Genomic DNA, 14,335 nt, shown 5'->3' on the forward strand with positions numbered 1-14,335 from the left:
CTTTAAACGAATTACAATCGTGAAATTAGGCTCCATGTGAATCTTTAAGTTTTGACTCTACTAATTGTCCTCCGATGTTGACAGGGGCGCATCTATAACATTTTCAAGGTAGGAGCATAGGTTGCAGTTGCAGCCTTCTTTGTTGAGAACGTATGGATCCAGCTTAATATCTATCAACATTACTGTCATCCGCAACACTTTAGGATGAAGTACTTCTGAAGGCATGACAACAGCATAAACACACAATATTTGAGTGGATAGATATTGGTTTCCACACATCTGACAATCCAATTATCCATCTTATCACTGCTAACTCCACTCGGGTGCCTCCTCCAATACATGCATGTCACACCCGCACACTCAGCTTAGCTTTTCTTTTGCTTAACTATATTGTTGAGTTTGTACTCACCAGTATTCGCAATTTATTGCCAAACAAGGCTATATAAAAAAAAAAAAATTATGTTTAAAGTACTTTTTAGATTAGCAGACTACCGTTACTTGTACTGGAATTATTTTTAAGCTGTTGTCTTTGTAGCCTACTTTTAATTAAGTAAATGACCATACGCATTCCAGCACTATTTCACAATTTTTTCTATATTTTCAATATTTGTATGGGTATATTGCACATTATATTGTATAACCAGTTAATGCTAAACTGCACGAAGGGAGTCAGGTAAGTCAAAAATATCATTAAAAGCCCCATTTAGTCGTGCAGTGTGGAGGTGCAAAGACTGGTGATTAATCTACTGCAGTCCACACTGGAACAATGGGTTGTCACAACAGCTGCAATCCTTCTGCTCGCCACGCGGAGGCACACGATTATTTATAAGAACTTCATTGGTCACAACCGTTTACGTCAACCAATAGGAACCGGTTGCGTCTGAACCGTTGCTTCCGGGTGTGTCCAATGAAGAAATCCTTTTTCATTTGATGCTTTTTGTATTTTGTAAAGTAACTAAAAGCTTTCAGGGACACACAACGTTTAGAAAATGAACAGACTATTCGGACGAGGAAAGCCGAAAGCGCCTCCCGCGAATCTGTCGGACTGTATCGGCAATGTGAGTACTGTCAAGCTGAGCCTGATGTATTGTTGTTTATATTACGTGACCTAACGGTACCGTTACTCAGCTAGCTAGCATGGCCACAAAAGGACAGTCAAACCAGCAAACCGTGCTAACTAGCCAATGAGCTAAAGATAATAAGCGCCTTCCACTACTGGCAACATGTCATTTGTCTTTTCTTCTTGTTCAAAGTGTGAAAGAGAGATATAACTCATGTGCTAACCACAAACGTCAAATCCCTAGCTTTGCTCTGGCTTTTAAATCTCCAACGTTAGCTATATCCCGTCTGTTTTTAATATACAGTACACTCAGGCTGGTGTTGTGCATCCCTGTCGAAATTGCGTCCACGTCATGAACAGTAAGTAAATACTACAATTACAGGGTTTAATAAAACATTGATGACTCTAAACGTTCGAAAATTCTAGATTGGATTTAAGGGGATATACGACAATTGAAGAACTGTCAAAGACGATTTTATCGTTTTAACTTTTCCTTAAAAATTGTTGTTTAGTTTTCCCTTGGGAATGCCTTTCTCGGCAGGCATGCACAGCTATTGTCTGCCAGGATGCTGTAAATCATGACACTTGTTATTCATCTCCTCCTCACTCAGGTGGACGCCAGGTCTGAGTCCATAGAGAAGAAGATTGGCAGACTGGACGCTGAACTTGTCAAGTACAAGGATCAGATGAAGAAGATGAGAGATGGGCCCTCAAAGGTAACACACACGACCCGTCAACCATAGCAAATATGAAGGTTGCAAGATTGTTATTGCAAATATAGAAAACAAGAGTTTAATTTATTCCCTTTTTAAATGCAGAACATGGTGAAACAGAAGGCGATGAGAGTCCTGAAGCAGAAGAGAATGTGAGTCCTACACTGTATAGTTGTGACACTTTGATTTTAACACAGAGTGTGGGATATGAGAACTAGAGCATGACACGGCATAGCTGACAATATTTACCATTTGAGCTTATGACCGGTTTATTGGTATCAAGGTTAATGTCTGTATCCAGATAGTTTTCAGAAATGCTTAGAAAACTAAGGACATTTCTTGGTTACAATTCATGAACAATCAAATTTAGAGTATCAAGTTTGTCTGCTAATGTTATGAATATTAGCCAATACATTGTTATCCCTCAACACTCAAATATCTGCCTATATCAGCCTTATAAATCCACCATGGCTCTAATAAGAACTGAGCTTTAAATAAATTACGTGCACAATACAATGTTTTTGAATCAACTACAATTCTTTTTTACACAGGTATGAAGGTCAAAGAGAGCAGCTGGCTCAGCAGTCTTTTAACATGGAGCAGGCAAACTACACCATCCAGACATTAAAGGACACCAAAACAACAGTAAGGGCTAAACTCACTTTTAATAAGAACACTAAGTAGTTTGGGTTAATATTAGGTTGTCAAGGGTTTTTTTGCTTGTTTTTTTCAAAACTACAGCTGTTAGTCGTAGTGAATACGTATTTTTTTTGTAAATTAATGTTTTGATTTTGTTCTACCTAGAAGTAGCTGAGACTGAGTCAAGTCTAGAAACATAGTACTGCTCTCCAGATTCAGACTTGGCAAGACTGACCTTCGATAAGGTCTAAAGACACAAAACTATCTATCAACACTAAACTTTCTTAAACTTAAATTTTCATTATTATTTCAGTGCTGATAGAGTCCTTTTTTTTCCAGCAACTAAATATCCCTTGTGCGATTTATTTTCTGTCACAGGTGGAGGCCATGAAGATCGGTGCAAAGGAAATGAAAAAGGCCTACAAGGACGTTCAACTGGATCAGATTGACGTATGTTGGTTAAATACCACCACACTGTTTCTGTTACCACTCAGCGATTATACCATATATAAATGGTTTAGGCTACAAACACTAATAAGGCACCAATAATGTTCTCTATCTCTACAAGCAGAATTACTTTAAGTAGACGGACAGTAGGGAATCTGTTCAGAATCACCCCAATTAGATATGTTTGTCTTTCTTGTCAAGCTGGTATAAAGAATGAAGTCCTTTTTTGTAAATGTATTTTGTTCTGCAATTCAAATTTCATAAACTATTACTGTTTTCTACAGTTTAAAACAGCAAATTGTCAGGTTCCTCTAATACCAAATAAACTGCAATTTCCCCACTGTGGGACAAATACAGGTTGTTTCTTTTTTTTAATTAAAAACGTGAAACGGGTACATTTGCTTACATGTCAGTTTATTGTTAGCCGTAAGTAAAAATCTATTTTCTAGTTGTTCTGGTCAGAGATATCGGACATTATATGTAATCCCATGTATTTGAACTTTCAGGATTTACAGGACCAACTGGAGGACATGATGGAGGACGCCAATGAGGTACAAGAGGCCCTGAGCCGCAGCTACGGCACTCCGGAGATAGATGAGGATGATCTTGAAGCAGGTATACCTGACTGTCTCTGACATGTTTATTTGGCATTCGCTGTCAGGGCACACACCTTCATCTATAGAGCAACTTAAAACGAATATAATCCGCAACATTTAAAACATCAGAAAGGAGTGCAAATATAGCAGGGAGGGTAAAGTGACTTACTGAAAACCATCCTATCATAGTTTTATGTCCCCATGAAGGCTCAATGATCTTCTGTCTTATAAGTCCCTGTGTGTTAATAGGTCAGGCATTTCCAACACAAAGACCAAACTAACCGTGTGTTCAGGCAGTAGTGACCAACTAACAAAGTGAAAAAGTTTATTATCGGAAGTAAGACCTCAAACTGTTTGAGTTCTAATTTCAATTTCAAGAGTTTTTAGTTGCAAGTTGGTACATTTTAAAATGTGAATGGAAACAGTAGTCTATTAGGTTGATGGCATATCCATTCATGTAACATCCGCTTATCTGGATTACATGATGAATACACTGGTCGTGTTTTCTCAATCTAGGAACTAGACTGTATTGATTGATGAGCCTTTGAAGTGGGATAGGCCTCGTTGTTTGCCACTGATGATCCCGTTTGGCCCGGAAATGACGGCTTTACGGGATTATGCCCCTGATTAGTGATTTTGAACACAACTTGTGTGACCAAATAAGATGTTGGTATGGACTCATAGGAGTTCTCCACAAAGCAATGGATGATGTCACACATTAATATTATACAGTCTATGGTCTGAACATTAACAAGCAGGGGAAACGCTGGAGAAAATATAAAATGTCACAAGCCGGTCTGCATTAAATGCTGCTGCTTTGTATCACACAGACACTAAAGGGTGCCTTGGGCATTGGTATCCAACGCAGAGGGGTGAGACAAAACGACGGCGTTTGACGACCTGGGGAATGAGAACGGGCTACACACTCTGCCCGCTGTTATTGGCTGGGGGTTGGGTCCCAAAGACTCCCGCACTCAGACTTCTAGTGGGTCATAAGCATCCATAACCATCTAGCAGCCAGATGCTGGTAAAATATGCAAGTTGTTTGGTAGATTTGCTTCACTCACCAGTCAAAAAAACAATGGTAATCTATTGAGTGGCTGGTAAAAATTGAACATTCACTAGCCACTGGCTGGTGGATGAAAAAGTAAATTTTGAACCTTTGTCACAAGTGATGATTGAGAGGGATTCCTTTTGGACTAGTCTATGCTTTGTTTTGTTTTTTAGGAAAATCCTGCATAGTATACCTTTTTTAATAGGGGTGGGAAAAATAATTGATTCCTGGATGCATCGCGATTCTCTCTCTGGAACGTTTCAATGCTCGAAGTTAAAAATAGATTATTAAAAGGAAAAAAAAAGTTGAATGTGTTGATTTTATTTAAAAGTCTCCAGACATGTATAAATCAGAAAACAGTGACTGAAAGAGGATGGATAATGGACAACAACAAAACACACACAAAAATGCTCTAAAGAAAAAATAAAAAAAGTTTATATATATATATATATATATATTGTGTGTGTTGTGTGTGGTGTGGTGTGTGTGGTGTTGTGGTGTGGTGTGTGTGTGTGTGTGTGTTGTGTGTGTGTGTGGGTGTGTGTGTGTGTGTGTGTGTGGTGTGTGTGTGTGGTGTGTGTGTGTGTGTGTGTGTGTGTGTGTGTGTGTGGGTGGTGTGTGTGTGTGGTTCGACCTGAGTGTGTGTGTATATATATATATATATATATTATATAAGACACACTCACATGATCTAGTAAGACATTCATAAAATAATTAAGCAAAACCCAAAAAAGCTGTTCATCTACTTTATCACATTACATCTGACCACCTCATGTTTCATGTTCTAAGAAGCCGATTCTCCACCTTTAAACATAACATGACTCGGACATCAAACATCCTTGAAAGAGAAGGTGACTCAGCATGTTAAAAGCTGAAGCATGGATCAACTACAAAATAAAAACCTCAGTAGACGAAACATTTGATTAAACTTGTGTGTGACAAATACTGCATATGTCAAATATGTACTGTATATTTTTTTAAACAACGCATGGAAACGCACATTCAAAAAATTGTTGCATCAATAATCGGTTTAGAATCAAATCGATCGGCCTCTGAATAAGAACCGAAATGTGAGGTGCCAAGAGATTCCCACCCCTACTTTTTAAGCGCGGACAGTACTTGTGAGCGTGTAACTGTGGTTTCAGAGCTGGAAGCACTGGGGGATGAGCTGCTGCTGGATGATGACAGCTCCTACCTGGATGAGGCGTCGGCTGCCCCCTCTATCCCTGAGGGAATCCCCAGTGACAGCAAGACAAACAAGGTAACCCAGTCAACACAGTGATCTTTGTTACTGACATGATACTTAATAAGGCACGGATTAGAGAAGTACAGTATTGACAATACTTTGAGGTGAAATTAGAAAGGAGCATGCTGGTGTTTTTGCAGGCTTATGTGTTTAGTAAATGCGTGAACATGCGTGAAACTATTGGTATGGTCTGAAGTCCTCTGACTGATCCTGTGCTGTTTAACATGAACCAGAACAGAAAGAGTGATACCACTATGTGTTTGCGTGTGAATGCAGTCCTTTTAAGTGTTTCCTTAACATTCTTCTTTTTGATTTTTTTAGGATGGCGTTTTGGTGGATGAGTTTGGCCTGCCACAGATTCCCGCCTCATAAAAAAGGAAGGGATTAAAACAACTGCACTTCAACTAAAAACACTTTTTATAATGTAGAGTAACATTTATACATGCAAAACATTTGACCTGAGGACACTATGATTTTAAAGATGTCCTGGTGTTGGGTTGTGTATCGTTGCCACTACCGTGCTAGCATGTGGCCTTGTAACATACTGGACCTTTTTTTAAAAACAGTATTGCTGTCTAACGCTTGTCAGTCTTGTCCATCACCATGTTACTGAGCTTATTTTATTTGTCTTATTTGTATTCTAGTTTTTTGTGTGTTTTGTGTGTCATTACTAGTGTTCTGACTTCTCCAAAAGTAGAATGGGTTCCTACTGAGCCTGTTCAAATGTCTGCAGGTTATGTGAAACATGCCGAAATAAATGTTTTGATTAACCTTGAATTTTTGGGGGGTAATTATTCTGTTAGGTAATGAGGTTCAAACGGCAGGACTGGATTAACTGGCATGGTGGCCCTGGAGCAAAACTGTTCTGTGGGCATCTGTTGAACCACACACAAGAAGAAGAGAGGGTTAGAGGAGAAGATACCACTGTGTCTATATTAAGTTCAGTGTCCTTGCTTAAAGGACTGAAAATGGAGAATGTAACAAAATCCTCCTCCTTTTCTCCATCGTCTGTACAGTATGTATCAACTTTCAGTCCGTCCTGCTTCCACTACAGGGTCTCTTTGGGTTCGGGTGTTTTGGGGCTTTTCTAAAGACAAAATAAGAAACAAGTTTACTTACATTTAAATACAAAATAATACGTTAAAATATATATCAATGCAGAGGAATAGAAGGAATGTGGAACAGGTATAATACGAACCTTCAGACTCTGGGCCTGATTTGGCAAAGGAGAGGAGATAGGTGGAGCTGTTTGGGTGGATCACTGACTGTTTCCTCCTCTCCAACCCAGCTGTGGTACAGCTGGGTTTTCATCTTCGCTGACTTCAGGTCAGAGGTCAGGCACAGTCTGCTGTCTGGTAGACGGTTAAGCTCAGCTTCTTCTCGCCTCATGTCTTGCTCTTTTTTTCCTGCCTTTTTTTCTTTCTCCTCTCGGTCTCTCTTCTCTCTTGTCTCCAGAGCAACCCTAAGGCTGCACTCCTTCTCCATGTCTTTCAGCTCTAGAGGCATTAGTCTTCTGACCTCCTTCCTTCTCTCCTCTGGGGTTTCATTACGGATCTCACAAGCTCCATTTCATTACGGAGGTGTTCTCTTGCAACCATCTTCAGCATTTCCTTATGCTCTTTCTCTATGCGTGTAGGTTATTTTACTAAAACATTGAATTAATGATTTATTTATTTGTTGGCTTACAAGCAATCACATTTAAATTATTTAACTCTAGAACAGTGGTTCCCAAAGTTGGGCCCAGGGACCCCAAGGGGTTGTTGAGGGGGTTCCAGGGGATCCCCTGCAAAAATGTATTTATTTTCACTATAATTTCAACCATAAGTAATACAATGACTGATGAGGAGTGTATGCCTATTTGTTTGTGGATTTTATACACATTGTATAATAAAACATCTAAAAAGCCAAAATCGGATCAGATGGGGGGCCCTGGGACAAAATCTTATCCAATGGGGGTCTTCAGGGGGTTCCTTCATGTGAAAATGTTTGGGAACTATTGTTCTATAGTGTAAATTCCATGTACTCTGTTCAGATGATGGGACGATTTGGCAACTATTACAGACCCACTCAGACCAATCACAGGCAAGCTATCGCTAAGATGATGCTGTTTTGGAGAGAAGAAACAGGCGGAATCAATTCGCTACTCTCATAAAAGTCCGACTCTGGTGGGACTCGAACCCACAACCTTTGAATCACTTCTCCTGTGTTTCTGCTAGAAGTCCAATGCGCTATCCATTGCGCCACAGAGCCAGCTGACTCAATATATTCATACAATAAGTATGAATATGGTAATTACAGATATGTGTTTAAAGCGTTTGTTAAAAGTATGACGATTGTGAAGGTGTTGAAAAAGTACCACTTATTAAATGTTTTTAGCTTAACTGTGTTTGTATGCGCTTAAAAAAAAAACGTTCTGGTTAAGTCGTTGTTATGCTCAGTCTCATGTACGTATGTTGTTTGTATGTATTATTCCATTGACAAAAGATAGACAAAGTTAAATCTAAAGTTAAAAATAAAAAAATTAAGTTAGAATAACTTCCTGTCTGTCCCGGAAGTAGTTAGATATTGAGCAACAGAGCTAGCCGTGTGATTTATGTTGTGAAAAGGACGCTTAAAACCAAAATGTCAGATCAAACGATAACAGTGACAGTTGCATACGGTAATAACATTTTGCATGATGTTACACGATTGTTACCAGATGATAGATGGATATGAAAATGTAAATTTACTAAGCATCGAAGATCTCTCGATTAATTGTTAGCTTGGAAATGGTTAGCTAATGTAGCTAACGTTATAGTTAACGTTAGCTCTTACCAAACATTTTACTTTAGTAATGTTAGCAAATGTTAGCTTCAATTTCGTACAGTTTAATATACTTTACATCTGACTATTTATTTCACAACTGTATAACTTGATTTATCAAGAAAAGGTGTAGCTATTTGTAATTGGGATATATTCTAAAATGAATTTTCTTCAAACACCCAAGGTGTGGTTAGAACTTCCTGGTTTAAGATTATGTTACCTTTTGAATTTATTCACCAGTGCATCCTTTTGGCTAAAATTGGCTAGACGTAACTGTTCAGTTATATCCAGAGTATGCTCAAATACTTCGCCATCATAACGTCAAGTCCTATAGGGTAACAATTACTAATTTGTGATTAAGTTCAACTAGTTACTTTAGTTTGAGAATCAACGCATCATTTAGAGGTTACTGTGGTGAAAATTATACATCTGAATGACTGTGTTTAAAACCAAGTAATCCACGTAGTTCCAGAAAACTAATGTCCCACAGTTAAGAAAGCAGTTCCCACACAGGGAAGGGTTTATGTTAAAATGTCTCCCACTCCAGGATCAACTAAGCACAGCATCACATTAACTGGACAGGATGATGGCAAGGGCCCCATTGTCAAAGACCTCGCAGATGCTCTCACCCAAGCTACTGGAGTTCCTCAAACTTCACAGAAACTCATCTTTAAAGGTAGCTTGTGGGTCTCTCTCTCTTTTGTTTCACATCCAAGTGAGCTAAAATATAAATATATATATATACCCAGCTCTAACCTTGTCTTCTTCATCCTTCCAGGAAAATCGTTGAAGGACGTAGAGGAGAGTCTGTCCAGCTATGGAATAAAAGAAGGCTGCAAACTCATGATGATTGGAAAGCGGGTAAGGTCTTTACATGTGTGATTTCTGTGATGTGTAACTGTATATGTTTGCAAATACTGACACTAATCTACAAACAGAACAGTCCTGAGGAGGAAGCTGAACTGAAGAAGCTGAAAGACATTGAAAAGTCTGTGGAACAGACAGCTAAAAAGCTGGAGAAGGTAGACGGGGAGTTGACTGGTCTCAAGAATGTAAGCAATTAACTATGGTTTTAAAAATGTTTAATTTACATGCATTGGTCTGATCTGTTCTCCAAAATATTTATGTTGAAATTTTTGATTATTCTTTTCTTTTTTTTCACACAGGGCTTCCTGGCCAAAGACCTTCAGGCAGAGGCGTTGGGTAAACTGGACCACAGAGTGAAAATTGCAGCTGAACAGTTCATGAAGATCCTGGAGCAGATCGATGCTTTGGTAATCTTACTTTCTTTCTTTTTATATCTAGTTTCTTGCCTTTTGTCTCCATCATTGATTGCAGACCAAAATTAATTTCAATCTAATTTTGTTCAGGTGTTTATTGTTGTGTGCATCGCCTTTTTTTGTATGTCGCATTAAACAAACTCTAAACTGTTTTAACAGAGTATCCTAGAGAATTTCAATGACTGCAAAATTAAGAAAAAGGGACTTGTAAAGATGGTGCAGGTAAACCCTGTTTTAGTGTCACCAAAATGTTTAAATTCAAAATAACTATGAATATTATTAAGTGTGATTATTTTCTGTCTATAGGATTTCCTGGCCCAGTGTGACAAGATCGAGGCTTGTATAGCAGACCACCTATCAAAGATCCAGTCAAAAAATCTTGCCCTGGCAGAGTAGAGTCACAAAGTCTCACATATCATGCTATACATTGCTCTGTGAGCAACCGCAAAGTGTACAAAAAGCGTCAAGTGTGGATGTGATTATTGTCTATTTATTGCTGGATTGATGTGTATGAGAGAGCGCTCATCACAGACGATCCTGTGAAGGAGGTTGGTTATTGGCGCTTACATCTGGGACACGTTCTCTGGGTTAAAGAGGTATACGGGGGTGTGCTCCTCAAGATATTGTAACCACAGTCACACTGTGAAAAGATCAGATAATTGTGAACTGCCATGACCAAATGTCAAATATTCCACGATGATGTCCAAAAAAGATTGCTAAAATTCATCAGTTCATCATCCAGTATCTCACAAACTATACAATTACTCATTGTGATGTATCAACTGTGCAGTGTTCCATGTGGCATGTTGTACACACATGGCCAAAAGTATGTGGACATTAATAGAATCAGTCCGCCATGCTAACAGCATCCACTCTTCAGCCTTTTTTAACAGAATTGTGGAACCTGGATAGAGGAAAGTTTTACTATTTACTGTTATGTTTTTATTTGTTTACTTTTTTCCCTGATGTACCATTTATTGGAACTAAGGGGCGAACTCCAAACTAGAGCTGAAACCATTTGTTAATTGAAGAAAAAGCAATCAGCAACTTATTTTCATAATCATTTAATGGTTTGTCACGCAAAAATGCAAAATATTCTCTAACTTCAGCTTTTCGCTTTCTGCTTATCTTCATCATATAGACACAATCAATTTGATGGCATCAGGAACATTTTCACATTTTATAGACCAAAGAATGAATCCATGTTACTTGCAAACCTAGCCTACATTATTTTAAAAAGACCAATAATTATAATAATTATATATATGCTGTCCACAAACCTTTGGCCATATGTATATTCATCGTTCTACATTGAGTCAGCACTGAGCCAGCCCTTTGTTTAATCCAGTGACTGATCCCGTCTAATTATGTATCTTTGAAATGAGTATGAACTGTGGAATTGTTAAAGCTTTAAACCATCATTTAAGACTTACACATTACATTTATTTTCCTTTGTTTTAAAATAAAAAAAACTTTGAAAAATGAATAGAGCATAGGTGATTCATCTCAGACCACACATTTAATTAAATCTTAAAACTTTAATTTCCTACAAAATACAAATGATGCACAAATGAAACCAGTCACAACAAGATTCATTTTCAGACTCTTTGTCAGTTTATTTCCAGCTTTATCCATCTTTTCCTACATCTTTACTAGCTTATACGGACACAAATGTGCAAATGAGCTTGGAGAAAGTGTGTGTGTGTGTGGGGGGGGGGGGTACAGGATGGTCCCACAAGCAGCGTAAAAAAAATGTACCTTTAGTAAACTTCAGTGAAGCTTTCCATGAGCCAAATAACATAACATATAGCTGTTTTAACTTGAGTGGAAACCTATAATGATGAACACTAATCATCTTTGTCCTTTGCGCCATGCTTTAGTATGCGTGTGAATGCTACATAGTTGAAGTTGCCTTTCTTGTCAATGGGCGCCTCTCGGAAGAGCTCATCCACTTCTTCATCCGTGAACCTGTCACCCATCGTCGTGAGCAGCTCCCGCAGACACTCCTCCTGGATTATACCTGTGGAAGAAGTCGATTCCCTCGTTAGTTGATTCACAGAAAATTGATTGATAGGCAACAAAAACATTTTTTTAAGGATTTTTTTGGGGCATTTTTCGGCCTTTATTTTCACAGGACAGATGAATACATGAAAGGGGAGAGAGGGGGAATGACATGCAGCAAAGGGTCGCAGGTCGGCGTTGAACCTGCAGCCGCTGCATCAAGGAGTTCTATATATATGGGCACCTGCTTCACCAACTGAGCTAACCCGGCCACGATCGGCAACACATTTTTAATAACCAATCAACCATTTAAGTCATTTATCAAGAAGAAATGTCAACATTTTGCTATTTACAGTTTCTCAGTTTCATATCACTGTAATTGATATAAAGTATTTTCTTTGCTGTTATCTTGTAATGGGCATATTCCATTTTTAAATGGATGTTTATATCAACTGTTAAACAGCAGGATTACAAATATTCCTTTAAACAAACTTAAAAATTAATAACGTTATTCATTTAGCAAATTATTTAGGGCATTTACAAATTAAATGATTCATTGGGTTCACAGAGGAATTGTCCTATTTAATGATAATGAAAATAGCTTATTGCAGCTTTAATCAAATTCCATTTTGAATTTAGGACGTATAAAAGTGAAACATTTGAGAATTTTGATCAAGAAGATTTTTCCTAAAACAAAAACTACCTGACATTTGCTTTGAGAAACAGCATCACGAAGTACAGTGAACTTCCCAAAAACTCACCTGTGCCCTCCTCGTCAAAGCAGGCAAAAGCGTTACGGATCACATCCTCAGGATCTGTGCCGTTCAGCTTCTCTCCAAACATGGTCAGAAACATTGTGAAGTTGATTGGGCCTGGCGCTTCGTTCATCATCGTCTCAAGATACTCATCTGTGGGGTTCTTGCCTGGGAAACGGACAACGTATTGAGGAGTTACGACAGGCTTGCTTCTGAGCTTTCATTTCTTCATCTCAATCAAACGCAAACATTTGTTACTTTAAAGATCTATTTCACACATAGGTTCACATCACTGTCTAAATGTGTGTAAATACATTGTTAAGTGTACCTAATGAGGCCAGCATGTCATGAAGGTCTTCTTTGTCAATAAAACCATCCCTGTTTTGGTCAATCATGTTGAAGGCCTCCTTGAACTCCTGAATTTGAGACTGGTCAAACATAGCAAACACATTGGAGGTAGCACGCTGAGGACGCTTCTTGGTGTTCTTTCCCTTGGCCCGTTTGCTTGACATGTTGGCAGTTGGTAGGTCTCGCCCCCTCCTGTAATACAGATTAAATGAATACTGTCAACTAGACCTGCACAATGTGTTCTAAAATCTATCTCACCACTGTCAAATGTATCTCGACAACACTAAATTTTAGAACGATAGGTATTCATGTACCTTCTTCTTCTGTTTTAGGCTTATATGTTTGCCTGGATTTATTACAGTAAGGTTATGACCATGGCCCCTTTCTTTAAATATGGCTTAATTATTTTTCAGATGATAATTTCTGGATCTATTTGTTTTATAACCATTAAACTGCAGTTGTGTGGGGGTTTATTTTGATAAGGTTTCATCATCATCATAATCCATTTAATAGTGAATGAGTCCGCACATTTGCAGGCTTGAACATACAAGAAATGACATTTCCTACACCAGTTCCTAATACATTATATTATAAGCCATCTTTGAAGAACACAAACATTTGTGTCAAATCATGCCAACGTGTACGTCGTTGGTATAGGGCCAGTTTAAAATGTGGACCTCTATGGTTGGATGTCAGTTGATATGGGAGTTAGGCTATTCACTTCTTAATAACTGCAAGGATGGTAAATCTAATTTGGTAAGAGAACCACGATGTTTTTTAATTCAATCAAAAACTGTCCAGCAAACTGTCACCTGTCATGAGGTTTACACAACAAATGATGATAGCGTTCGTTTTCCGCATATTGGCTAACAACAATAAATATAAACAATTTTTTTAGTGAGAAAGTCATTGTTTAAGTTATAACAATACATATTTGCTACCCAACGTACTGAAGAAATGGCAGGTAGCGTTGTCTTAGCGAGCCCAATGTTGACCTCAATAACTCACTGACCCGACTAGCTTAGCGAGCTAGCTAACCGAGATCACAGTAAAATCAATAACTTTATGTGGCCTTAATGTGGACAAGATCCAGAGGCTAACATTAAATCACCCACCTCAGAAAATACAAGCGTTATTGCCAAATGGCTGTACACACGAAACTACAAAAACATCCACAGCATGGATGTAGTAGCTAGCAGAATACAGACAGGAGGAAACCATCAGGGTTTTACGTCCTCTTTCCCTGACCAATCACAGACAAGCTGGACGGCGCCAACGGACTGGAATATACCATGTTGTCCTCATATCTAATTGTTTGTTCATTTGTGTTTGAACACGGAACCAGATGAGATAGTTAAATAGTGATAAGTGGAAATAATTAAAAAAGAAATGTG

At 38.4% G+C, this 14,335-nt stretch overlaps 3 protein-coding genes and 1 non-coding gene across 5 annotated transcripts; 2 read left to right on the forward strand and 2 right to left on the reverse strand.

Annotated features, from left to right (window-relative positions):
- The first annotated feature begins 796 nt into the window (after positions 1–796).
- chmp5a (charged multivesicular body protein 5a) lies at positions 797–6,532 on the forward strand. The gene is made up of 8 exons (XM_032530491.1): positions 797–1,058; positions 1,672–1,776; positions 1,879–1,925; positions 2,325–2,418; positions 2,791–2,862; positions 3,366–3,474; positions 5,655–5,770; positions 6,077–6,532. Exons 1-8 carry the CDS (start codon positions 990–992, stop codon positions 6,125–6,127), a joined length of 663 nt encoding a protein of 220 aa, XP_032386382.1. The 5' UTR covers positions 797–989; the 3' UTR covers positions 6,128–6,532.
- A 1,380-nt stretch (positions 6,533–7,912) lies between these two features.
- On the reverse strand, positions 7,913–8,005 carry trnar-ucu (transfer RNA arginine (anticodon UCU)). The gene is made up of 2 exons: positions 7,969–8,005; positions 7,913–7,948 (listed from the first exon to the last, which is right to left on the reverse strand). It is a non-coding gene; the product is annotated as a tRNA-Arg (tRNA).
- Positions 8,006–8,284: 279 nt separating this feature from the next.
- Positions 8,285–10,678, forward strand: bag1 (BCL2 associated athanogene 1). Its single transcript, XM_032530493.1, has 7 exons — positions 8,285–8,414; positions 9,105–9,233; positions 9,336–9,418; positions 9,496–9,609; positions 9,724–9,831; positions 9,997–10,059; positions 10,144–10,678. Exons 1-7 carry the CDS (start codon positions 8,378–8,380, stop codon positions 10,231–10,233), a joined length of 624 nt encoding a protein of 207 aa, XP_032386384.1. The 5' UTR covers positions 8,285–8,377; the 3' UTR covers positions 10,234–10,678.
- Positions 10,679–11,438: 760 nt separating this feature from the next.
- On the reverse strand, positions 11,439–14,179 carry myl12.2 (myosin, light chain 12, genome duplicate 2). 2 transcript variants are annotated; one of them, XM_032530497.1, is made up of 4 exons: positions 14,056–14,179; positions 12,922–13,134; positions 12,600–12,761; positions 11,439–11,857 (listed from the first exon to the last, which is right to left on the reverse strand). In XM_032530497.1, exons 2-4 carry the CDS (start codon positions 13,103–13,105, stop codon positions 11,685–11,687), a joined length of 519 nt encoding a protein of 172 aa, XP_032386388.1. In that variant the 5' UTR covers positions 13,106–13,134; positions 14,056–14,179; the 3' UTR covers positions 11,439–11,684. The 2 variants fall into 2 exon arrangements, with proteins under 2 accessions (XP_032386388.1, XP_032386389.1); XM_032530498.1 differs by having other exon boundaries at positions 14,080–14,133.
- Between the last annotated feature and the right edge of the window lie 156 nt (positions 14,180–14,335).

Source organism: Etheostoma spectabile, chromosome 12, assembly GCF_008692095.1.
Source record: "Etheostoma spectabile isolate EspeVRDwgs_2016 chromosome 12, UIUC_Espe_1.0, whole genome shotgun sequence".
NCBI lineage: Eukaryota > Metazoa > Chordata > Actinopteri > Perciformes > Percidae > Etheostoma > Etheostoma spectabile.

What these genes read in the sequence shown, in the direction of transcription:
- chmp5a (XM_032530491.1), top strand. Translation starts at nt 990, where the DNA reads ATGAACAGACTATTCGGACGAGGAAAGCCGAAAGCGCCTCCCGCGAAT. An exon ending in TGAGAGATGGGCCCTCAAAG is followed by an intron (nt 1,777 to 1,878) that starts GTAACACACACG and finishes TTTTAAATGCAG; the next exon opens with AACATGGTGAAACAGAAGGC. An exon ending in GTGACAGCAAGACAAACAAG is followed by an intron (nt 5,771 to 6,076) that starts GTAACCCAGTCA and finishes TGATTTTTTTAG; the next exon opens with GATGGCGTTTTGGTGGATGA.
- bag1 (XM_032530493.1), top strand. Translation starts at nt 8,378, where the DNA reads ATGTCAGATCAAACGATAACAGTGACAGTTGCATACG. An exon ending in AACAGTGACAGTTGCATACG is followed by an intron (nt 8,415 to 9,104) that starts GTAATAACATTT and finishes CTCCCACTCCAG; the next exon opens with GATCAACTAAGCACAGCATC. An exon ending in TCATGATGATTGGAAAGCGG is followed by an intron (nt 9,419 to 9,495) that starts GTAAGGTCTTTA and finishes ATCTACAAACAG; the next exon opens with AACAGTCCTGAGGAGGAAGC.
- myl12.2 (XM_032530497.1), bottom strand. Translation starts at nt 13,105, where the DNA reads ATGTCAAGCAAACGGGCCAAGGGAAAGAACACCAAGAAGCGTCCTCAG. An exon ending in TGACATGCTGGCCTCATTAG is followed by an intron (nt 12,762 to 12,921) that starts GTACACTTAACA and finishes TCCGTTTCCCAG; the next exon opens with GCAAGAACCCCACAGATGAG. An exon ending in CTTTGACGAGGAGGGCACAG is followed by an intron (nt 11,858 to 12,599) that starts GTGAGTTTTTGG and finishes CTTCTTCCACAG; the next exon opens with GTATAATCCAGGAGGAGTGT.